At 45.4% G+C, this 25,809-nt stretch overlaps 1 protein-coding gene across 5 annotated transcripts in view; it reads left to right on the top strand.

Annotated features, from left to right (window-relative positions):
• CTBP2 (C-terminal binding protein 2) overlaps positions 1–25,809 on the top strand; it is a 117,396-nt gene that overhangs the window by 44,818 nt on the left and 46,769 nt on the right. For 2 of the 5 annotated variants that reach the window (XM_044296101.1, XM_044296102.1), the window contains exon 2: positions 2,360–2,478. The exons of 2 other annotated variants lie outside the window; for them this stretch is intronic. In XM_044296101.1, coding sequence (XP_044152036.1) covers positions 2,421–2,478 — 58 coding nt within the window. In that variant the 5' untranslated portion in view covers positions 2,360–2,420. Of the gene's footprint in view, positions 1–2,359; positions 2,479–23,184; positions 25,016–25,809 lie in introns of those variants that run through there. One more of the 5 variants, XM_044296100.1, reaches the window with a different exon arrangement.

The raw sequence follows: 25,809 nt of genomic DNA, 5'->3' as shown, positions 1-25,809 counted from the left end.
ATGAATGGTTCCGTATACGGAACGCAAAAAATGGAAGGCATCTGATATGTTGAGAATTTTAAGGCCTCCTGCTCCATTAGTTTTTTTGCGTTTCGAATACGGAACCATTCATTTCAATGTATCCGCAAAAAAAAAAAAAAAAACGTAATGCCTTCCGTTTAAGTATTTCCATTCAAAGATAGAACATGTCCTATTATTGTCCGCATAACGGACAAGGAAAGTTCTGTTCCATCAGGGGCCAGCTGTTCCGTTCTGCAAAAAACAGAATGCACACGGACGTCATCCGTATTTTTTGCGGATCCGTTTTTTGCGGACCGCAAAATACTGAAAAAGCTATATAGTTGTGTGCAAGAGGCCTAATTAGGAGTAACTGATAGCTTGGGGAAAAAAAGCCATATAGGATGAGGGGGTTCTTAGTACCCCGAAAACCCCACCCTCTTAAGCAGTTAATGGGTTAAAAGAAAATGGCTATTTCTGTGGCCACAGTAGCAATACTGCATTCTGAATTGTTACTGCACTCTGCAGGAGCTGTATAAATCCCCATGCAGTGAGCCCCCCCTAGTGGTAGCTGCAGGAAAATAATGAATTTTATATGAAGGGTAAAAGTGGATTTTTTTTATTTCTTTTTTGGCACCAAGCTCCAAACCATATAATAATTTATATAATTATATTATCATATAATATCCTATAATGTTAAATGATAACCACTAAATCAGCCTAAACCTTCAAGTATGTTAGAAATGAACTCTTAAAGGGGTACTCTGGTTGTGAGAAATAGCCAAGCGCTGTATTCAATCTCAGGAACTCTTGTAGAGATGAATGAAGCATCAATGTGCGTGCCCACTCTGCTGCTTTGTTCATTTCAGGGGGCTCTGAGAGGTACAAGGTCCCCGTTCTTGTGTTGGGTGGGGGTCCCAGAGTTAGGACCCCCACCAATCTATTAGCTTCTCACAACCGCAGTGCCCCTTTAACCATCCTAGACTGCCATGCATAATGTTAATTAATATATTAACCCCTTCATCGGCCCAGACCAACTGAGATATTAGGTATCTGGCTGATTATATATGTTCACTGCTGTTCTGTACTATATACACTGCTGTATTATATATACTGCTGTACTATATACACTGCTGTACTGTACTATATATACTGGTGTACTGTATATACTGATGTACTATATACACTGATGTACTATATACACTGCTGTTCTGTACTATATATACTGGTGTACTGTATACTGATGTACTATATACACTGCTGTACTGTATACTGTTCTGTATATACTGTCCTGTACTATATATACTGCTGTACTGTATATACTGATGTACTATATACACTGCTGTACTGTATACTGTTCTGTATATACTGTCCTGTACTGTATATACTGCTGTACTTTACTGTGTATACTGCTGTATATAATGCTGTACTATATATACTGTTGTTCTGTACTGTACTGTATATACTCTTGTTCTGTACTGTATATACTGTTTTGTACTGTATATAATGCTGTACTGTATATACTCTTGTTCTGTACTGTATATACTGTTTTGTACTGTATATAATGCTGTACTGTATATACTCTTGTTCTGTACTGTATATACTGTTTTGTACTGTATATAATGCTGTACTGTATAGACTTTTGTTCTGTACTGTATATACTGTTTTGTACTGTATATAATGCTGTACTGTATAGACTCTTGTTCTGTACTGTATATACTGTTTTGTACTGTATATAATGCTGTACTGTATATACTCTTGTTCTGTACTGTATATACTGGTTTGTACTGTATATAATGCTGTACTGTATAGACTTTTGTTCTGTACTGTATATATTGTTTTGTACTGTATATAATGCTGTACTGTATATACTCTTGTTCTGTACTGTATATACTGTTTTGTACTGTATATAATGCTGTACTGTATAGACTCTTGTTCTGTACTGTATATACTGTTTTGTACTGTATATAATGCTGTACTGTATATACTCTTGTTCTGTACTGTATATACTGTTTTGTACTGTATATAATGCTGTACTGTATATACTCTTGTTCTGTACTGTATATACTGTTTTGTACTGTATATAATGCTGTACTGTATATACTCTTGTTCTGTACTGTATATACTGGTTTGTACTGTATATAATGCTGTACTGTATAGACTTTTGTTCTGTACTGTATATATTGTTTTGTACTGTATATAATGCTGTACTGTATATACTCTTGTTCTGTACTGTATATACTGTTTTGTACTGTATATAATGCTGTACTGTATAGACTCTTGTTCTGTACTGTATATACTGTTTTGTACTGTATAAACTGCTGTTCTTTAAGAACCTATTTGACTCCTTGCTCCTTTGCAGCCTGGCGAGCAGTGCCATGGGATAGATATGCCAGGGTATAACACATTGCCCACAGCAGAGGATGGATATGCTGGATAAGCAGAAAGTGAAGAGGCTGCGGGTGGACCAGATCTGTGAAGGTGAGCGGATCCGACTTGTCACATTTCTTCTAAGCCATATCTTCTTATAGACCGGTTTACCTATTGTCGGGACTTTTAGAAGAGACTGGTTATCTACACTCATCAGAAGAACAGACACTGGGCCAAGTGCTAAAGCATTTTCGGGAGGATTTTTCTTCTATTTAAAGGATTGTTCCATGAAACATAAGTGTCTGACTGGCAGGGGTCTAATCACTGAGGCTCCCGCTGATCACGAGAAGAGGGGTCCTGTGTTCCCCCTTTTGAATGGGGCAGTCTTTGTGCGTTGTACTCGCCTATTCCAGAATCCACAAATAGATAAATCACCGTTTTTATTTGCGTTCCCCTAAGTTGATTTTGATCTTTGGTTACTGGAATCACTTTACTGGACCCTCTATTTGGATCCTTGAGCTTGGTGTTTGGTGCAGTGGCGTAGCGTGGGGTGAGGATAAGGAGGTAGTTACCCGGGCGCCAAACTGCCAGGGGACGCTCAGCAGCCTGACATGATTTTAATATTAGTGCAGTTTGTAGCCTTAAAAATCTAAAGTAACTTCAATTATGTCATCCTGCATCAATATCTGCACTATTTGAAGCAGATTTTGCAGTGGCCCAGACCTGAGGGTATTAGCAATTGTTATATTATGTTTTACAATGTTGTGTAATGTACACCAGCAGGACGTGGTATGGTTGGCAGGGACAGAGGTTAACCACCCTGTTCCTCTTCTCTTGGTAGGAGTGGGCTGGTCCATCTTCCTGCCAAGAGGACGAGTTCTAGCTAGAACAGTCAGGAGGAGGGAAGCACTTCCAAATGGCTCCTACTCCAAGGGTTTTAGGGGCCAGTCTTGATCTAATCCTCTTGTGATCTAATTCTCCTGTGAGACCACTACACCAGAGAGACTACAAGAACACCAGGATACAGCTTTCCTAGAAGCTACAGCATTGATAGCAGAGTGGCCAGCAATCCACAGCTTTACAGACCCTGCTGCAGGTAAGGGAATACAGCTCAGACACCTATCACCTAGAATAGCATCCAGGCCATACCAACGCAAAGCCTACATTACACAGTAAACACCAGTAGCCATAAGTGTCAGCATACAGCTGTTAGCCAGAAGTTCAAGGGAAAGAGTCATCAGCAAGATAGCCTATGTGAGGTCCATTAGTTGCCACTTAGGCCTCTTGCACACGACCGTATGCCCTCCGAGATATACGGTCCGTATGTCTCGGAGGGCATACGGTCGTGTGCAAGAGGCCTAAGTGGCAACTAATGGACCTCACATAGGCTATCTTGCTGATGACTCTTTCCCTTGAACTTCTGAGCGGTTGATCGTGCGCACGGGAGTACACAGCATCATAGATTACAATAATGCTGTGCTCGTTGGGCCGCCCGCGGGGCTATTGTCCCACACTCATATGATCTTATGAGTGCTGGACAATAGCCCTGCGGGCGGCCTGATGTCCACAGCATCATTGTAATCTATGATGCTGTGTGCTCCCGTGCGCACGATCAATGCCGCTCAAGAACTGTATGTCTCGGAGGGCATACGGTTGTGTGCAAGAGGCCTTATCCAGCAACCTCTCCAGATGCTACACATCTGGAGAGGGAAATTGCACTTTGTACCATCCACTCCTGGATGTACTGCACATTATCTTTTGTACTGAGTAGTAGAGTGACTTTTATTCTTTTACTTCTGGCCAACAAATCACTTTTCCACTGCATCCACTGATCCATAGGGAGCAATGGCCTGAGAGAGTACACAGTGACGCAACATCTCATCAGGGCCACTACCACTCCCATCCTCTGCACCTGCTCTTCAGGGGCTTCAGATGAAATGAGGATTTTCCACTGTGGAAAATGTGCAGCTGACCTGTCCCATATGGTTGTATGGGACTCTGCACTCTCCTGCAGACCACTCTCCTGGAGACCACTCTCCAAATCTGATCTCCAGCAGACCACTCTCCTGCAGACCACTTTTTTGCATCCATTCTCCTGCATCTACTCTCCAGCAGACCACTCTCTAAATCTACTCTCCAGCAGACCACTTTCCAAATCGGATCTCCAGCAGACCACTCTCTAAATCTACTCTCCAGCAGACCACTTTCCAAATCGGATCTCCAGCAGACCACTCTCTAAATCTACTGTCCAGCAGACCACTCTCCAAACCTGATCTCCAGCAGACCACTCTCCAAATCTGATCTCCAGCAGACCACTCTCTTGCATCCACTCTCCTGCAGACCACTCTCTTGCATCCACTCTCCTGCAGACCTCTCTCTAAATCTACTCTCCAGCAGACCACTCTCTAAATCTACTCTCCAGCAGACCACTTTCCAAATCGGATCTCCAGCAGACCACTCTCTAAATCTACTCTCCAGCAGACCACTCTCCAAATCTGATCTCCAGCAGACCACTCTCTTGCATCCACTCTCCTGCAGGCCACTCTCTAAATCTACTCTCCAGCAGACCACTCTCTAAATCTACTCTCCAGCAGACCACTCTCTAAATCTACTCTCTAGCAGACCATTCTCCTGCATCTACTCTCCAGCAGACCACTCTCTAAATATACTCTCCAGCAGACCACTCTCCAAATCTGATCTCCAGCAGACCACTCTCTTGCATCCACTCTCCTGCAGACCACTCTCTAAATCTACTCTCCAGCAGACCACTCTCTAAATCTACTCTCCAGCAGACCACTCTCTAAATCTACTCTCTAGCAGACCATTCTCCTGCATCTACTCTCCAGCAGACCACTCTCTAAATATACTCTCCAGCAGACCACTCTCCAAATCTGATCTCCAGCAGACCACTCTCTTGCATCCACTCTCCTGCAGACCACTCTCTAAATCTACTCTCCAGCAGACCACTCTCTAAATCTACTCGCCAGCAGACCACTTTCCAAATCGGATCTCCAGCAGACCACTCTCTAAATCTACTCTCCAGCAGACCACTCTCCAAATCTGATCTCCAGCAGACCACTCTCTTGCATCCACTCTCCTGCAGGCCACTCTCTAAATCTACTCTCCAGCAGACCACTCTCTAAATCTACTCTCCAGCAGACCACTCTCTAAATCTACTCTCTAGCAGACCATTCTCCTGCATCTACTCTCCAGCAGACCACTCTCTAAATATACTCTCCAGCAGACCACTCTCCAAATCTGATCTCCAGCAGGCCACTCTCTTGCATCCACTCTCCTGCAGGCCACTCTCTAAATCTACTCTCCAGCAGACCACTCTTTAAATATACTCTCCAGCAGACCACTCTCTAAATCTACTCTCCAGATGAAGCAAACCCTTTAAGCTGACAATTTATTTCTTATAATGCCATGTCCCATAATTTTCCTTGCTGACCTTTGTTCCCATGCCATGACTAACACATCCTTAGCTGAGCTCAATAATCTGTGGTCTTTACCTCCAGTGGCCGCTCAGTAGGGGGCACACAAGACTCATCTTCTCAATCCTTGATCTGCTGCACCATCTGCCTCTCCCTCTGCAGCCAGGGACATGAATAAGCCACAGACGTGCTGACGTAATGGCAGCTATAACAGGATCTGCACCTGGATATTGTATATAAATAGGCGCTGGGCCATCTCATCTCTCCGATGCGGGATCTGTATGCGGCTGATGCTATTAAAGGAGGGGGGCGGGGGCGCTATTTGCCAGCGGTGATTCTTACAGAACAGATTTCAGTAGGGAGGCTTTGCTGACGTGAGATGTGCTGCAGTCTCAGGTGCTGCTGAGTATGCTTGTACGATTAGCTGTACTGCTCAAACTCCTGGAGATTATTATCCTGATTTGATTGGATGTAGCAGAGCCGAGTTTGTCACTTGGCACCAACCGTCAAGATACCTTATCTGTGGTTTTGCATAGGACTGGAGGTAAAACTACTCCATATTTGACAAGAAGGGAGATATAATTAGCACCTGTGTTTATATAGTGCCCACCTATTCCGCAGAGGATACATCTACAGTGCAACAAAACTAATCAACTCAAGCAATAGGAGATAGAGCCCTGCTCACAAGAGCTTACAATCTGTGACGACATAGGAGTGGCATTGAAAGTAAAAAGTGCATGCTTTGTAGAATGACTCTGCCATCTTTATAAAACAGGGTAGTACATATAAAACTGCACAAGCCAGTCACCAGCCTGTGCCTCTGTGTGAACACGTATCAAGAGCTCTGGATTGCAAAGATTGAAAGGGTTACTTTTTGGATGACGTGAAGTCAGAAGATTTAGAATAGGGAGGGGTCCGGCACTACGATAGAAATACCTATTCTTGTCCACAATTGCAAACAAGAATAGGACATGCTCTATCATTTTTGCGGGGCCGCGAAACCTCATTGAAATTGCAGAACGGATGCGGAGCCATTTATGAGCCCTTACAGAGAGGTGGCGCAACAGAAAAAAGTCTTCAGGACGGAGTGGGAGGTTGGGATTAATGTGTGTTGATAACACTGCTGACGAATGTAGCAGTCCTGGATTGTTTCCACCCAGTAGATGATACACAAAGGATGCAGCTCATTAGCACCTTCAGCTCTGCTGCATCTGCTGCTCTGCGCAGTATGGGTGTTCTGAGAGCAGATGTATGAGCCTTGTACCGTCTCTTGGTGAGGGTTTAGTGAAGTTCCTTTTAACTCTCTGCCAAAATGGGATTAGTGACTTGTTTCTTAAAGGGAATGTGTCACCTATAATTTTTTCTGCCAATTAAAACCTAATAGCGACACAAATCCTTTTTTGTTTTCTAATCCGTTTAGATTTTGTAATTCTCTTTGCAAGTACATGATTATGGGGGCGGCCACCATGGCTGAGCTGTTGTTAACAGCATCTGGAAATGCATCCACCCAGGGGCGGATTGGCCATAGACCCTACAGGGAAATTTCCCGGTGGGCCGATGCCCCAGGGGGCCACCCAAGCCCCCTCTCTGCCGCTGGCCAGCTACATAATGAGCTCTCAGCAGTAATTAATGCTGTGAGAATCAGGTATTCATGTACCCAGCCAGTGACTGCACATGGCCTCCGCATTTCACCTCCTAAGACCCCTGCTCCATATCTTAATCTGAGACAACTGGAGGAGGAGAACAGAAAATGGCAGCTATTGATGGCCGCTTTTGGGTCAATGTATTGTGCTGCACTGTGGTATATGGTATTTTGCGCTACAGTATTGCTGACCCCTCCTCCTACTTATGTTGCTCAGCCTCCTGTCAATTTAGACACTCCTACAAAATGGGGCCATTTTTAGTTTTTTTTTCCGGGTCCACTTTAAGTTCCCAATCCGCCCCTGCATCCACCACCATGGGTCATAGACACAATAGACTGGAGAGCACTCTGACTTCTATGGGAGAATGTTTTGGACATGTTCTGTGATCTGTGCAGGGGTCATTGTACAGAGAGGGGGAGGACATAAGCTGTGACATCACCTATTGTGAATGGTGGATCTTGTGTTATATACAGTATCTCACAAAAGTGAGTGCACCCCTCACATTTTTGTAAATATTTTATTATAACTTTTCATGGGACAACACTGAAGATCTGACACTTTGATACAATGTAAAGTAGTCAGTGTATAACGGTGTAAATGTGGTGTGTCCTCAAAATAACTCAATACACAACCATTAAAGGGGTTGTCTCATCATGGGCAATAGGGGCATATCGCTAGGATATGCCCCCATTGTCTAATAGGTGTGGGTCCCACCGTTGGGACCCGCACCTATATCGAGAACGGAGTCACGAAAGTGAAGGAGGACGCACTGCACATGCGCAGCAGCCCTCCATTCATTTTCTATGGGGCCGCCGAAAATAGCCTCATAGAAATGAATGGGAGCGGGGGCCATTCACTTCTATGGGCAGCCGGCTTGGTGGTGGCCGGACCGGAGTCCTCCAGCCACCACCTTGCCGGGGTCCGTTTTCGATATAGGTGCGGGTAACCGCGGTGGGACCCGCACCTATAAGACAATGGGTGCATATCCTAGCGATATGCCCCCATTGTCCATGATGAGACAACCCCTTTAATGCCTAAACCACTGGCAACAAAAGTGAGCACACTCCTAAGTGAAAATGGTCAAATTGTGCCCAAAGTGTCAATATTTTGTGTGGCCACCTTATTTTCCGGCACTGCCTTAACTCTCTTGGGCATGGAGTTCACTAGAGCTTCACAGATTCCCACTGGAACCCTCTTCCTACCTCAAGGACACAGTTTTTATATAGGTCAGACACATAGGTAATGGGTCAGACTTTACCCAAGATCCTTTTGGTCTGTGAGTGGTGTTCTTAGTTTCCCATTCAAGGATTATGAAGGGAATGACACAGTCGTGACTTAAAGGGGTTGGGTCATCTCAGACATTGATGGTATAGGATGAGCCATCAATGTCAGATAGGTGCAGGTCTCACCTCTGGCACCCGCTCCTATCTCCTGAACGAGCCCCCGAAATAACCAGAGAGCAGCGACGTATGCACATCCACCCTCTGTACACTGCTATTGGAGCCCAGATAATAGCTGAGCGCCAGCGGTCCCACAGTGGTGAATGGAGTGATGGCCTCACTCGCTTTTGGCAGAGGCATCTACATAGTCTGAAACATGTTAAGAGGATGTGGGAATGCATACTTGCTACGACCCCTTCAGTTGAAATAAATGGGATGGATTATTGGAGGATCGGATGTGGATCAAAAATACGGTCAGCATAAGGCCTTAAAGGGGTTTTTCGGGCTCTCCTATATTGATGACCTATCCTCAGGATAGGTCATCAATATCACAATGGCGGGGATCCGACACCCGGCACCCCTGCCGATCAGCTGTATGAGTAGACAGAGCACTATCAGTATATTGCAAAGCATACTGCATCTTTTGTTACTGCATCTTTTGTGTTCACGCATACCAATTTATTTAACCTGTTAATGACCACAAATACAGCTTTTTACGGTAGTCACTAAGGTGCCTTAGGCTACGCTGCCATAAAAAGCCTAACATAACAGCCGCGCTCCTGGTCTAACAGCCTGGACTGGCAGGAGCACAGATCCAGTATGTGTAACTCCTTACATGCTACGGGCAATAGCACCCGCAGTATGTAAGCGCTTACAGAAGGAGCAGACTCCCTCTGTCTCCCATTGGCACCCTGCAAATGAGATTGCGATGTGCCAGTGTCGGTGCAGGCAAGCCAGGGCCTAGTGAAGGCCTGAGACCTGCCTCCAGCAGCCTGCTGGTGAATGTCAGTATAGTAATCCTGCACTACATAAATAGTGCAAAGATCAAAAGATCGCCTATTACAGTACCCTTATGGGACTATTAAATGGTTAACAAAAAGAGTTTAAAAAAAGTTATAAAATAAAAAAATTCCAAGAAAAAAGCTTTTCAATGGACAAAATTGCAAAAATAAAATCTCCTCCACGTGTTTGGTATTGCTGCATCCACAATTATCATGTAATTTATTTATCCTGTATGGTAAACACCGTAAAAACAACAACAAAATAATGCCAGAATTTCTGCTTTTTGCTGATTCGCCACCAAAAAAAAAGGAATAAGAAGCAACCAAAAAGTGTTATGTACCCCCAAAACGATACCAATAAAAACTACAAGCCCTCACACAGAATAAAAAAGTTATGGGTCTTGGAATACAGCGATGCAAAAAAAAATAATCTTCTTTTAAAAAAAGGTTTTTATTGTGCAAAAGTAGTAAAAGGTAAAAAAAAACTATGTATTTGGTATCACTGTAATCGTGCTTACCCAGAGAATAAAGTTATTGGGTTATTTATGCCGAAAAATGAACACTGCAAAACTAATGATGTAAAAACGTAGTGGCAGTATTGCTGCTTTTTGCCATCTCCCTCCCAGAAAGAGTTAATCAGTAAGTTATGTGTACCATTCATTAAAAACTATAGCGCTCATGCGGCCACATAGATGGAAAAATAAAAAAAAGTTATAGCTCTTGGAATGAAAAAATGAAAAACAAAATCACCTGGTCATTAGGGCCCAAAACAAGCAGGTCACTTATGGGTTAATTTTTTATTTATTTTATTTTTATAAATAGTGTCCTCTATGTCTCCTTGGAGATTATTCCTCCATAATGTCCACTGACAAGTAGTGTGTTCATAAAGTTGCATGCAGAGGCTTGGTTAATTATGTATATTCCTAGTTTAATAAGACAAGGGAAAGTCGTCAGCTTGTCACGCATTAGGTCCGCTGTGCCGGAGGGATTATAGCTTTGATTGGACCATGCATGATGGGGAGATGCTGCCAAGCAAGGGCTGGGCTGATATGTGATCAGTGTGATATGCAATGATAAAGAGTCCTGGTCAGTCACATTATGATTGGGCATGAAACATCCATGGAACATATGTGGAGTCGGTGTGGTCTATTAGGGACCAGTTATGGTCGCCATGAAGCTCTGCAGTTGTGTTCTAGCATCACTGCTCAGCAGCGGACACAGTATTCAAGATGCAATCTGCCAGTATGATCCCACCAAAATGTTAAATTAATTCATTGAAAGTCATGAGGGTCACATCAGGACAACCTTCTGCTGGAAGATCATTGGTGGATCACAGACTGCAGTCACCTCTTTGGGTCACAGCTGTTGTATCTTACAGTGTCTGCAGTCTTATGTTCATGGGGGTCCGGATAAGGACTGGGCAGGTTGGATCTGTTATTAACCATGTTCGTGGGAAAGTCTAGATTGATAACTGTTGGCCAGCTAGATGGTCATCTGTGTCTGTCTACTGTAGGTCTGAAACCCTATAGAAGAAAACTGTCAGCTCTAGCAATTGCAGAATCGCAAGGGTTAAACTGCTGCGATCTGAGCTTTCTCCAATCATTGCTACACGGTGATGGCATACTAGCACAAAGGTTACCTTGACAAGACTGAAAGGTGTCTAGAAAAGAGACAGCCCCGTAACGTTTTTACATCGATGCAGCTTTGTATATGTTGCCATCTGGCATGACAGGTGACACAGTGTCTTTAACCCCTTTCATTCTGCACTTATGTAGCTGCTCTTCTGATTCTTTAAATGATCACTGTATGTGATAAATACAATAGTCCAGGAGGGGAGGTGTATAGAATAAACTTTGTAATATATCTTCTAAACATGTGAATAGATTAAACTTTGTAATATAGGTTATAAAAGAATGCCTCTTTCTCTTTCCCCCCTCCTAAACCAATTCTGTCGTGAGAGATAAAACTTATATTAGATAGATTAGATTACATTTTAGAAGACATCTACAGAAGGCTATGGAGAGGGGGGAAAAGAGGAGACATGAGCTGCTAGAGGGAGACAGATACATTTTCTCTGATAAGATATATTGTAAAGTTTCTTATATTCACCTGTACTATTGAGTTATGCAAAGTTTTTTGAAAGAACAGTGACCATTTAGTATCTGCAGGAATTATATATTTGTGCTGGAGCTCACACTCTTTAACGTTTCTTCTAGACCAGACCCATGTTCCAGCCTTTAATGTTATTCCTGGTTACTTTACTGTTGAGTCATTTTGAAATGTGATCACTGATGCCTTCATCATCTTGGTGTTATTTATTCATAGGCCCCTGGTGATCAGTAACAGATCCGAGTGCCCTATAACCTTCTGGTTATGAGATCTGCGCCCTCCTTTTGGTTGTTTGTCTGCTTTTGTTCCTCATCCCTCCAGTTAGTTCCACATTGTATTTGATGAAGACATCTCTGCTTTGGAAACTGTTCTGACGTAAACATTACCGTGGAGCGATCACGTTCCTGTAGACACGGATACTTTATTTAACACTTACACAGTGGCCACTACTTAGATTGCAGAGATACCTGCAGCAGCGAATGATATATTTCATCATTCTACATCTGTGGTACTTTTCTAATTGTTATTATAGCCTTTTGCTGATTCCTTGTATTAGCTCAACTTATATAGAAATGCAGAGCCGGTCACAGTGTCCCCATAACAGTGACCGATACAGTCCTTCTGTGAAATTCCCTATTTCCCCCATTGAAAGCCACATAGATGGTAATTGCTTCCACAGTAACAACCACAGTACCCCCATAACAGTGACAGACACAGTGTTCCGATAAGTGTCAGCCACAGTACCCCTATAACAGTGACATCCACAGTATTCCCATAAGTGACAGCCATAGTAACCCCATAACAGTGACAGCCACGGTATTCCCATAACAGTGACAGCCCCAGTATTCCCATAAGTGTCAGCCCCAGTACTCCCATAAGTGTCAGCCACAGTACTCCCATAAGTGTCAGCCACAGTACTCCCATAAGTGTCAGCCACAGTACTCCCATAAGTGTCAGCCACAGTACTCCCATAAGTGTCAGCCACAGTACTCCCATAAGTGTCAGCCACAGTACTCCCATAAGTGTCAGCCACAGTACTCCCATAAGTGTCAGCCACAGTACTCCCATAAGTGTCAGCCACAGCAGTCCTATAAGTGACAGCCACTGTACTGACAAAACAATGTCAGCCACAGTACACACCCTACCAGTGACAGCAACAGTGCTTCCATAAGTGTCAGCCACAGTACCCCCATAACAGTGACAGCCACAGTATTCCCATGAGTGACAGCCACATTACCCCCATAACCGTGACAGCCACGGTATTCCCATAAGTGTCAGCCACAGTACTCCCATAACAATGACAGCCACAGCAGTCCTATAAGTGTCAGCCACAGTACACTCCACAACAGTGACAGCCATTGTACTCACAAAACAATGTCATCAACAGTACGCACCCTACCAGTGACAGCCACAGTACTTCCATAAGTGTCAGCCACAGTACCCTCATAACAGTGACAGACACAGCACTTCCATTATAATTTTAGCATATCACCTTTAATGTGGCTTCTTGGGGCAAAACCTGCAGTCTGGACTTTTCGGCCTCATGCACACAACCGTTGTTGTGTTCCGTTCCGCAAAATGGGGTTCCGTTGTTCCGTGATCCGTTTCCGTTTTTGTTTCTGTGTGTCTTTCTTTATTTTTGGAGGATCATCAGACATGAAGGAAAGTAAAAAAAACGGACGCGGATGACAATCTTGTGTGCCTCCGTGTTTTTTAGCGGTCCCATTGACTTGAATGGGTCCACGAACCGTTTTTGTGCTAAAGTCACTTTTAATAGAATCTATGGTAGGCAATAGTACTCTGGCAACGGTGGCTGTAGTGTTCACTGCGGGATAGGCGGTCTAGATAGTAATTACTAAGAGGTCATAAATACTTATTTAAACCTCATTCTTATCAGTAAGATAAGAATTGAGCTATAATGAGTTTTTAGGAGGTCATAGATCAGAGATAAGGAGCCATCAGCTGAGCTGCCTGACAGAACAGAGTGAAGAATTCAGATCCTGCTACTAGAGAAACTCAAGGCTGCACAGAGACAGTGTCACACACACAGGGGGTGGGGTAGTGACCACTGAACTCCACCCGCACCCCTGTCCCTGCCTACTTGCCTCGCAAGTCTTAGGGACAAGGGACAACTGGTCGACAAACCCTTACCTAGGATAGTGCGGGGAAGACAAACAACACATAAACAGAAATGTCAAACAAGCCGCATCAAAACCAGGAGAGCAGATAAGGTACCGGAGATGCAAGCAAAGAATCATCAGGACAAGCCGAAGTCAAACCAGGAGAGCACGCCAAGACCAGAGGATAAGATGGACGGGAAATCGGAAGCCAAGCAGGAACAAACTAACCAGGGGAGTTTAATGCAGGAAGGACCTCAATAACAGTAAATCTGTGGCCAGCAGATTGCCTGTTAAAATATAACGCTGGTGGAGTCATGTGAACGGGCGACACCGGGCTCGCTGATGTCCCAGAGCACAGCATCGTGATTGTACCCCCCCTTCACGTGGGGCCTCCGGATCCAAGGCCCCAGACGACAGCTTCTCAGGATGTTACAAATGAAATTTTTTAACAAGTCTGGCGGCATGAACATCCTGAGCTGGCACCCAGGACCTTTCCTTTGGTCCATAGCCTTTCCAGTGTACCAGATATTGTAAGGCGTTGCGGAACCCTCCTCACATCCAAAATTTTTTAAATCACAAATTCCTCAGAATTATTAACCAGTACTGGCGGCGGAGCGGGCTGTGAAGGAACAACATAAGTAACATGTTTTTTCAGGAGAGATTTATGGAAGACATCATGGATGTGGAACAAATCAGGTAACCTTAATCTAAACGACACTGGATTGATTACCTCCGTAATCTCGTATGGACCTATAAATCGAGGTGCGAACTTTCTGGAGGCCACCTTAAGAGGCACATTCTTAGAGGACAGCCACACCTGATCCCCAACCTGAAAATCCATGCCCCTAGAACGTCTCTTATTAGCTTAGATTTTTTAATTATTTTGAGCCTTCTCTAGGTTCGACTGAACCAGGGCCCAAACTGTGCACAGTTCTGACGAGACCTTATCCGCCTCAGGATGGACGAGGATGGAAACCGTAGTTACAAAAGCGGAGGAATTAACATGGTTATTAATCGCAAATTCTGCCAAAGGAAGGTATTTAACCCACAACTGTTGATCACCAGAGACATATGACCTGAGAAATTGTTCCACAGACTGATTAAGTCGCTCCGTCTGCCTGTTACTCTCAGGATGATGGGCAGACGAGAAGGACAATGAGATTTGGCACCTCTGACAGAAGGCTTTCTAAAATTTCGACACAAACTGGACACCCCTATCAGACACAATGTTCTCGGGTACACCGTGCAAATGTACAATTTGTTCCACAAAAACAGAGGCCAGAGTCTTAGCATTCGGAAGTTTAGCAAAGGGGAACAAAATGTACCATCTTATTGAATCTGTCGACCACTACCCAAACCACAGTCTTACCCTCAACAAGTGGCAGATCCTTGATGAAGCCCATAGAAATATGGGAATGGGTAGGGGTCGCAGTTCACCAGCAGGATGAGTTCTAGGGGTTTTGGACTTAGCACACACCTCGCAGGCCAACACATAGGACTTGATATCCTTAAACAGGGTGGGCCACCAATAGGACCTGGATACCAACTCTTTAGTACACTTGATACCAGGATGTCCACACAAAACAGATTAATGACACTCACCCAACAGCCGGAGACGGAATTGTTCAGGAACAAACAACTTATCTGTTGGTGTGAGTGCCGGGGCCAGATGTTGTTCTGCCTCAATAAGAACCGTAAGGTCTTGAGACACGGCTGCTAAAAAGACACTAGCTGTCAAAATGGTTTCAGGCGGTGCGTCCGTAGGCTGAAACGCACAGAAACTCCGGGATAGGGCATCTGCCTTCACGTTCTTACTTCCTGGCCTGAAAGTGATAGAGAAATGAAAGCATGTGAAAAACAATGCCCATCTGGCTTGACGGGCATTCAACCTTTTAGCAGACTCAAGAAACATCAGATTTTTGTGATCAGTAACAACGGTAACACAATGCTTAGCCCCCTCAAAAAAATGTCTCCACTCCTCAAATGCCCATTTAATGGCCAGCAATTCACGATTCCCCACATCATAATTTCTCTCGGTTGGAGAAATTTTTTGGGAAAAGAAGGCACAAGGCCTTAAATTGGTAGGACTAGCGGGACCTTGAAAAAGGACCACCCTCACTCTGTCCTCAGAGGCATCCACCTCCTCTATGAAAGGTCTCTCTTGATCCGGCTGATTCAAAACTGGGGAGCAGCTGAAAGCCTTCTTAAGTGTCTCGAAAGCTTCAGTAGCCTCAACAGACCAGTTCTCCATGTCCGCCCCTTTTTTGGTGAGGTCGGTCAAGGGCCTAGCAATTACTGAAAAATTATTTATAAATCTACGGTAATAATTAGCAAATCTTAAAAAACGTTGTAAGGCCTTTAAGGATGATGGCCTTACCCAGTCCAAAATTGCCAATACCTTGCTGGGATCCATTTTAAAAGCATGAGGAGTGAGCATATACCCAAGATACAGAATCTCTTTTACCCCAAAAACACATTTCTCCTGTTTGGCCGCCAATTGATTCTTCCTCAAAACTTCCAACACTTGTTTCACATGAGACACGTGACTCTCAAAATCAGGGTAAAAAATCTAAACCTCATCAAGGTAAAGAATGACAAATTTACCGAAGAATTCTCTAAAAATATCATTCATAAAGTTTTGAAACACAGCTGGCTCATTGCTGAGTCCAAAAGGCATTACAAGGTATTCGAAGTGTCCAGCTGGTGTATTGAAAGCTGTCTTCCACTCGTCTCCCTCCTTAATTCGAATAAAGTATATGCCCCCTTCAGATCAATTTTAGAGAACCAGGAAGCCCCCATTACCTGATTAAACAAATCAAGAATCAATGTAAGGGAGTATTGATTCTTGATCGTAATCTTATTCAACTCCCAGTAGTCGATGCAAGGTCTGAGGCCTCCATCTTTTATTTTGACAAAGAAAAATCCTGCCCCCACAGGAGACACAGAAGGCCTAATGTGTCCCTTACTGAGACTCTCTTCAAAATAATCTTCCATGGCCTTGCGTTCAGGTCTGGAATGATTATAGATACGTCCTTTGGTATATCTGGCCCCCTCTACCAATTCAATGGCGCAATCATAAAGGTCTATGGGGCGGTAGCAACTCGGGGTTCGAGGAGGAGAACACATCTATATATTCCTTCAGGAGTAAAGGCAATGTATTGGATTCTGCTGAGACCCCCGCTTGCACTACAGACAAGCACGAGTCGCATTCAGCCCTCCATTTCACCAATTCCCCCTTGGCCCAGTCAATAATGGGGTTATGTAACTGGAGCCAAGGCATTCCCAGTACCACCTCTACTGGTAAGTTTTCTAGGAGCAACAGAGAGAATATTTCAGAGTGACACCCCCCCCCCACAGTCAAGAATATCTCAGGGGTAGAATACTTCACAGTACCACCCACCAGGGGGGTGGAATCGATAGCAATGATGTGGATAGGAGTGGGTAGAGTCAAAATCAGAATACCCAACTTTAATGCAAACCTCATATCAATAAAGTTGGCAGCAGAACCTGAGTCAATGAACGCATTACCAGAACATTTGTTAATACCCATGGAGACAGTAATAGGTACTAATAACTTTTTCTTGACCACATTAGAAAATACCTGGTTCTTAAAGGGGTTATCCGATCATAATGATCACTGTTAAATCTGTTAATGATTTGACAGTGATCATTTTTGTAAATATACTTGATTAACAAATTCCCACTGTTTAGGATAAAATTCATCCCCACTTACCTTATTGTTGTGACTCGGTCTCCCCTGGTTACGACCACCGCTCTTCTCCAAAATCCCGATGGCCGCGCTTGCGCAGAAGACTCCTTCTTTTCTCCCGGCCGGGCCCCTCGCTGTCCTGAACGCGCACGCTGCCGCACATGCGCGACTTCTTCCCGGCCAGAATAGTACAGAGCTGCAAACGCGCACGCTGGCTCTGTACTGTACTGGCCAGAAATAAGTCACCATGACGCATGTGCGGCAGCGTGCGCGTTCAGTCCAGTGCGCGGCCCGGCCAGGAGAAGACTTTAATCAAGATGAAGCCCGCCCCCAGCCAGAATCCAGGAAGTGAACGCGTGGTGGCAGCAGGTAAGTATAAAAAGGCAAAGTAGGATAACCCCTTTAAGCTCCCCCGTCTTGGTAGATTTACCGGAAGAAGGTTTCTTGGAGCATTGGTTTATCCAATGGTCTGACTCGCCACAATAGAAACAAGCCCCTTGTCAGCAACGCTGATCTCTACAAATCATCCCAACCTGCATGGGTTCCTCAAAAGAGAAATCGGCTCTGCTCACAGGACAGACCTCTGACTGGAGCACCTCCTGGGAAAAAAGCAAACGTTCCTGCCGTCTCTCCCTAACACGTCTGTCAAGTCGAACAGCGAGTGTTATGGTCTCCTCTAATGTCTCAGGAAGCTGGTAGTTCACTAACAGGTCTTTGAGATTTTCAGACAACCCTGACCTGAACTGGCTTTTTAGGGCTGGTTCATTCCAACCAGAAGGAACACACCATCTCCTGAACTGGGTACAATACTCTTCGGCAGGTTGATCTCCCTGTACCAGAGCCTTAAGAGCGGTCTCAGCTACTATGACCCTGTCAGGTTCATCATACAAGGTACCCAGGGCCTGGAAGAACCCCTCGACAGAACTGAGACAACCAGTGTCAGCAGGCAAGGAAAAAGCCCAATCCTGGGGATCTCCCTGAAGACGGGAGATTACAATGCCCACACACTGGCTCTCAGAACCGGATGACAAGGGGCATAATCTGAAATAAAGTTTACAATTCTCTTTGACAGAAAGAAACTTTTTACGGTCACCTGAGAACGGTTCAGGAAGCTTAATCTGAGGCTCCATATGATGACTAGATACATGCGGAGAAGAAGCACTCTGTCCTGACTCATGTAACTGGAGTTTCTCCCCTAATTCCTGAACCATCTGAGTCAGATTAGAAACATGCTCCGTCAGGGTAACCAAAGGATTCATGATAACAGTGGTAATATGGGCCTGTTATTCTGTCACACACACAGGGGGTGGGGTAGTGACCACTGAACTCCTCCCTCACCCCTGTCCCTGCCTACTTGCCTCGCAAGTCCTAGCAACAAGGGACAACTGGTCGACAAACCCTTAGCTAGGATAGTGCGGGGAAGACAAACAACACATAAACAGAAATGTCAAACAAGCCGCGTCAAAACCAAGAGAGCAGATAAGGTACCGAAGGAGCAAGCAGAGAATCGTCAGGACAAGCCGAAGTCAAACCAGGAGAGCACGCCAAGACCAGAGGATAAGATGGACGGGAAATCGGAAGCCAAGCAGGAACAAACTAACCAGGGGAGTTTAATGCAGGAAGGACCTCAATAACAGTAAATCTGTGGCCAGCAGATTGCCTGTTAAAATATAACGCTGGTGGAGTCATGTGAACGGGCGACACCGGGCTCGCTGATGACGCGAGCACGCCCCGGCCATCCCCGCTTCCCAGAGCACAGCATCGTGATAGTACCCCCCCTTCACGCGGGGCCTCCGGATCCAAGGCCCCAGACGACAGCTTCTCAGGATGTTACAAATGAAATTTGACAAGACCAGAGGATGAGACGGACAGGAAATCGGAAGCCAAGTAGGAACAAACTAACCAGGTGAGTATCATGCAGGAAATACCTCAATAACAGGCAATCTGTGGCCAGCAGATTGGCTCTTAAAATATAGCGCTGGTGGAGTCATGTAACGTGGCCAGCGTCACATGACTCCTGAGTTCTGATGCAGCCGAGCGATCAGCTCGGCCATGTTGCGGTTGTCATGGGAACGGGCGACGCTGATGGCTCGAGCGCGCCCCGGCCGTCCCCGCTTCCCAGAACACCGCATCGTGACAGACAGGAGTTCAAAATTTTTAATAAAGACCAATTAAAAAATATATTTTTAGCTCAAAATGAGTACAATGCAATAAAATAAAAATTGCCCCCAAAGGTGTACATAACTTTTAACTACTTCTGCAACTGTGAAACCTTTAAGAACTGTGGAAATTGCACTTGTGAAAGATCTGCCAGTCCATGCATGCTGAGAACTGTGACTAATGTACCTAAACTTGACACTTCAATATAGACCTATTTGTTGTTAACCTGACCTCATTATTTCTTGCACCGCTACACTGCACTGACACCTTCAGCTGCCAAAGGACCTAGAACCTCACAGCAACCCTCAACACTAAGGGCACCTCAACCAACACCAGGCAAGGAGAACCTCAGAACCAGGGTGTGCCTCGAAGGGAAGAAATGTATGCCCTTCCCAAAACTGCATGACCCCAGGGGAGCTACATAGTGAGGGAACCGCTACCGTGAGTAACCACTATCTGCATCATTGCTACAACCACTCCTATCCTTTCTGCTCTCCCTGGGGGTATGCTGCACTGTTTCTCCATGTAGGAGGGTATATGACATGAGTTATTCTTCGTGTGGTTGATGAAGAAGCTTGGTCACTACAACTACTTATATAATAGCTATTTGCCATGACCCATTTGGGAAGGGTTAAACAGCTGTGGAGGGGTTAATGCCCACCTAATCCCAGCATGGCGAGCTAATAAGAGTCACATCTGCTCTCTCCCCATTCCCCCATGATATTATTGTGCTGCACGGCCTTCAGGGCAGAGGCCGCAACCACTAAAGCGTAGGCAAAATCTGCAGATTTTTTCGTCAGATGGAGATTCTGTATGGAAACCATTATCCACTCATGCCTGGGTTCTGTATTTTTGTCCTCTGCATATAGATTTAAGGATTACCGCGAGATCCTGAAGGGATTAAGGTCAGCGTGAGTTAGTGCGATGGCAGGAATAAGCCGCTGGTTCGGGTAGTGACAAGTCGGATCAGGAAATTAATTATGCTAAGGATGCATTTAAGTGTAAATGGATTTGGGACCTCAGGTGGAATGGCTTCCTTTAGCCTCCGAAATACGAAATCCGCAGAAGGAAATATGCAGAAGGCATTACACACTCCCTATTCACTTTATTTGTCAGGCATGCTGGTGGATACATCTATTACAGGATTATGTTGTAATATCGATAAAGGAGACCTGTCATGTCATGTGTGATCTGAGGGCATCATGGTACAGAACAGAAGGAGCTGAGCAGATTGATATAATGATTATGTTAGGCCTAGTTTGCATCTGCGGCAAGAGGATCCCGCTGCACATCAGGCACAAATACGGACTGTCAGCCGGACCAAAAACTGCTGCATGCAATGGTTTTTGTCCAACCGAAACCCGGCATTGCAAAGCAGTAATCAAAGCAAAAGGTGGCTACTTTGAAGAACCTAGAATATGACATTTATGCTGGGAAGTGGCCAGATCACCACTGAATCTATTTATAGTCAATAGGGATCCGGCGGTGAACTCTAGAATCCGGCAATGCTGTTTTCTGCCGGGAACCTTCACTGTGAACGTGGCCTAACTTGTGTTTTACTCATTTAAAGGGGTATTCCCATCTGGGCATGCATGGCAGATTGATGGGATATGCCATAGCTGTCCTATAGGTGTGCAGAGCAAGCTGCACATGCGTAGTGTCCTTTCCATTCACCGCTATGAGACCCCCTAAAGTAGCAGAGCGCTGGCTCACCTATTTTCAGAAGTCCCATAATGGACATAGGAGAGGTAGCTGAACAGGTGCGGCATTCTCTCCGTTCACTGCTATCGGAGTTCCGGAGCTCAGCTATTTTCGACAGTCCCATAGCAGTGAATGGAGAGGATGCTTGCCTTCCATTTACAGCGGGGCCCTAATCTTGTAATAGGAGTGGGGCCCACACCTATTGGACATTTATGGCATATACTGCATCACGGCGGTTCAGTGGTTAGCACTGGTGCCTTGCAGCGTTGGGGTCTTAGGTTCGAATGTGACCATGGACAACCTCTGCATGGAGTTCGTATGTCCTCCCTACGTTTGCATGGCTTTCCTCTGGGTACTCCGGTATTCTACCAAAGACATATGAAAATTTAGATTGTGAGCTCCACTGCAGACAGCAAGTGATGCTAATGTCTGTACAGCGCTACGGAATATGTCAGCGCTATATAAGCAAGCAAAATAAATAAATATGTTGTGAATGTCCAGATAGGGATTCTCCTTTAAATGATGCTCTTTGTATGGAGTCCAGTGGGCGGTCCTATCAGTGATTGACAGCCTTCCCTGTATAAGTGTGTATACAGAAATAGCTGTCAGTCGCTGTGTAGCACCGCCCAGTGGACTTCTAAGTGTAGTTATACTGAATCTTTTCCCACAAAGCTATATATCGGTCTGCTCAGCTCCTCCCGCTCTTTAACACGCCACCTACAGATATGACAATGTGTACAACATAACAGATCCCCTTTAAAGCGGCTGTCATAGACCCGTGTGCTCTAGTGAAGTGAATGGTGCTGAGCTGCAGTACTACACACAACCTGTGGACAGGGGGGGTGCTGTTTCTAGGGGAAAACAACCACCACTTCAAACAGGAATCAACTGAAAGTGGACCGCGGCGGCCATAAAAATGCCATTCTCCCTGCATCTCAGCGGCAGACTACAGGCTGTTATGTCCTAAAACTATTTGCAGTCTGCAAATCAGAATTTCCTATTTTGGAACTTGCACATTTTTTTTTTTTTTTTACAATTACCTACGTCGCTATGTTCGATGTGAAGGAGGAGACTGTGCCCCGTGACGTGTTTGCAAGGCAATGATCTGAGTCCTTCCTCTGCTGCGGATTTTACACGACTTGTCATTGTTAATCAGTGTGTTCCCTCAATCCCCAAATCTCACAGTAAAAAAGCTGCCCGGCATTGTATTGCGGTCTTATTAAACCCTAACCCCGGCTGGAGGTCTCTTTCATGGGTGAGGCGTAGTAGGAGGCGAGAAGATTTTATTTCAATTCTGTGATTCTCTTTCGCAGCAGTCGGGGGGGTGTCTGAGCTCAGCCATCTGCTGGGAGGGTCTCTTACTGGGCCCACTCTGTGTAACGCAGGATTAGGGCTTTGCAGGTTTTCTAATCTGCGCACAGTTATCCATACAAATAAAATGTCCCCATCACGTCCAGGCAAAGCCGGTGAGGATTAGCGGCGGGCACCCAGTCTGTGCCTGAAGTCTGCTGAAACCACTATCTGCGGGGTGTTGTACTGTGTCATCTTCTATTACCTGGGATTAATAATTCAGCCGATACTTTCGTAACTCAAGCCGCCCGTTTCTGTTTGTGCCTCCGGAGAGCTCAGGTGCAGCTACGTTTGCTTATTGTGTGTAGTTTTTTTTTTTTTAATACGTGTAACAGAAGATTTTGACTGAGAGGATTCCTTGCCTCCTCCTCTAGCACGGTGTCTAAGCTCAGAGGTTTTTTTTTTTTTTCCAATGCCGGTTCCAAGCAAGCAGACAAACATCAGCCGTTCTCGTAGCTGGGATGCTGCAGGTTGGTATGAAGGCAGCTGGGAGGGAGACGTCTCGTCAGGATATCACAGAGCAGCCGGCATAAACAATTCTCTGACCTACAACGGAGAGGAAGCTTTTTACAAGCTGCCAAGCAGCAGATCCCGCGATATTATCGTGCCAGGCAGCTCGGAGATAAAGACGGACGTCTGTTCCTACCCGGACGCAGATATCCGAGGTCAGCAAGGTCACTTAGTGCGTCAAGACCGCAGGCCAGCGAGGAATAACTCGGTACCTGACTTCAGCTATCCCTACCAGAGACAAGTGGCGATGTCTGGGCGTGGATCCGTGCAAACTCACGATTATTATAATGAGCCTTCTTTGCCGGGCAGATCCCTGGAGGATCCTCGTTATTATAGAGACCCAATGCTTAACCGTGCAGGACAGGCTTATGGGCCCCCAACCAGCCGGACAGCCTGGGATCAGGCTCCTGCGCGTCCCTATCACCCACAAGAAGTGGGTCGCCTGTACAGAGATCCTGCGGGAAGAGTCATGACTGAGGGACAGCGTTCAAGGAGTCGGGATTCTTCCCCTGCCAGATACGCCATAGAAACTTCCAACCCCAGGTATGGCTCAGAGGCTTCTACCTTCCCCAGTAGACAGCTTTATAATGAGATGATGGAAAGATCCATTGATCCCTCAACAGGGAGGCAGGCGGCTCCTACCTGCCTTGTGGTGGAGCCCAATGAATCTGCTGCTATGGACGGCACACTGGGGACTTCGTCTATTCCAGCAAATCGTGGTTATCATGGCTCAGCGAGGGAGAACGTTGGTGCAAAGATGGCTTATGACACCTATGATAACTCCGTAGCACCGTCTCATGTCCAGCTTCCCATGTCGCTCTCTGGATCTGAACTGAAGAGGACGGTGGACATGGAGTTCCTCGCCGTCCTTCGAAACGAAGGCCTTTCTGAAAGCACTATTAGCGCATTAATACAGCAAGGGTTCGACACGCCCAGTTCATTGGCTGTTATGGAAGAGCACGACCTTAAATCAGTGGCTGCTAATCTTGGCCAGGCAAGATTGCTTTTAGGACTTATCAAGAGCTACAGGACGGATCTGCAGATGCTAAGACAAGACCAACACAAAAGCAACTCTCTGAGATCCCGAGCTCGCTCCAACAGCTTCAGCCATCGCGGTGATCTCATGCGCGGCGATTTCAATGCGCAGTCGCTTAACAGTCCTATGATGGACGGAGCTCTGAACCAACCACATTCCTTGTCTCTGCAGCCAGTTTCGCCACGAATGGCTGAACTAAACCGCCGGCCGTCTAGTGCTCCATCTCAGCACCTGCTGGAAACTGCCAGCTACCCAACTTGTGGAATGGCTGTCCAAAATCCACAGTTCATGCAAACAGCAGCGTACTCTGTTCCTGTGCAGCCTCGACCTGCTTCTGCCTACCCTGCTCAGTCCGGCATCCCTATGACTGTCGTACATACTAACGTCAACACTGGGCCAAAGACTGCTTACCCTACAAGCTACACTGTACCCATGGAGCTGATGAAAAGGGAGCGCCTCCCACCCTCCTCTCCGGTGCACAGCCCACACTGCAGCCCACAACTGCTACGCAAACAGGGGAGCCATCTGGAGACCTCAGTGAGCTTGCCACCCCCCAATATAGCCAGTCAGTCCTCTCTCCACTCACCTTACCAGAAAGCAAGCAGGCGGACCGGACCACCCATCATTGTCTCCACCATGGCGTCTCCAGAGCCAAGTAAATTTAATTTATTTAGTTCCAAAAATTGCTTTACTCCTAGTACAAAGTGTACCCTGTCCTAGTGATAGAGATGTGAATCTGTTATATTCCTGGTCATATAATAACTCTACTAGTGCTATTAATATTCTGGGTATTACTTAATGGCTGGGAATTGCAGATTACCTCAACCTTAAGATGTAGACCGAAGATGCCTGTCTATGTAGTCTGGTTCCTATAGGTGGCATCCATGCAGTATCTGAGCTTGTTTTTTTATATGCATTCCCAAGGAGTTAACTTCCATCTTGGCAGCGTAAGAAAATATTTTAGGGTATGTTCACACATGGCATATTTGTCCCATAGCTGTCTCATTCATCTGGTTGCAGAAATCCACACATAACCCCATCTTCATGTATGAAATTTATTTTCAGCCATACGTGAACATGAAGCGCCTCGGGGAATTATACCACCCTGCTCCCCTACATGAGATGTATTAGGGAACCCTGCCTTGGACCTCTTGTTCTGGCCTGCAGGGGCGTCACCTCGTAAACCTCCTCAGCTCCTATCATGGTTTTTGCTGTCATCATGTGTTGTAGGCATGTCATGGTCATCTCCACTCAGCTGCAGCAGGCGATAGAGTATGGGGGTCTTGTGGAGTATATCTCTGCCTTGACTGAGGCTTTATAATATTGGACTGGATAAATGTTTATGAATGTGCTATATTTCATATTCATATAGTTATTTTTATGCAGGGGTGCCTTAAGAATAAACTAGTAGGATGGCTGGAGGGGTTTATATGCAAGCATTCCCTTAGA

Source organism: Bufo gargarizans, chromosome 6 (assembly GCF_014858855.1).
Source record: "Bufo gargarizans isolate SCDJY-AF-19 chromosome 6, ASM1485885v1, whole genome shotgun sequence".
NCBI classification, from domain to species: Eukaryota; Metazoa; Chordata; class Amphibia; order Anura; family Bufonidae; genus Bufo; species Bufo gargarizans.
The sequence above is the reverse complement of the archived record's forward strand: the minus strand, read 5'-3'. Positions and strand labels throughout refer to the sequence as shown.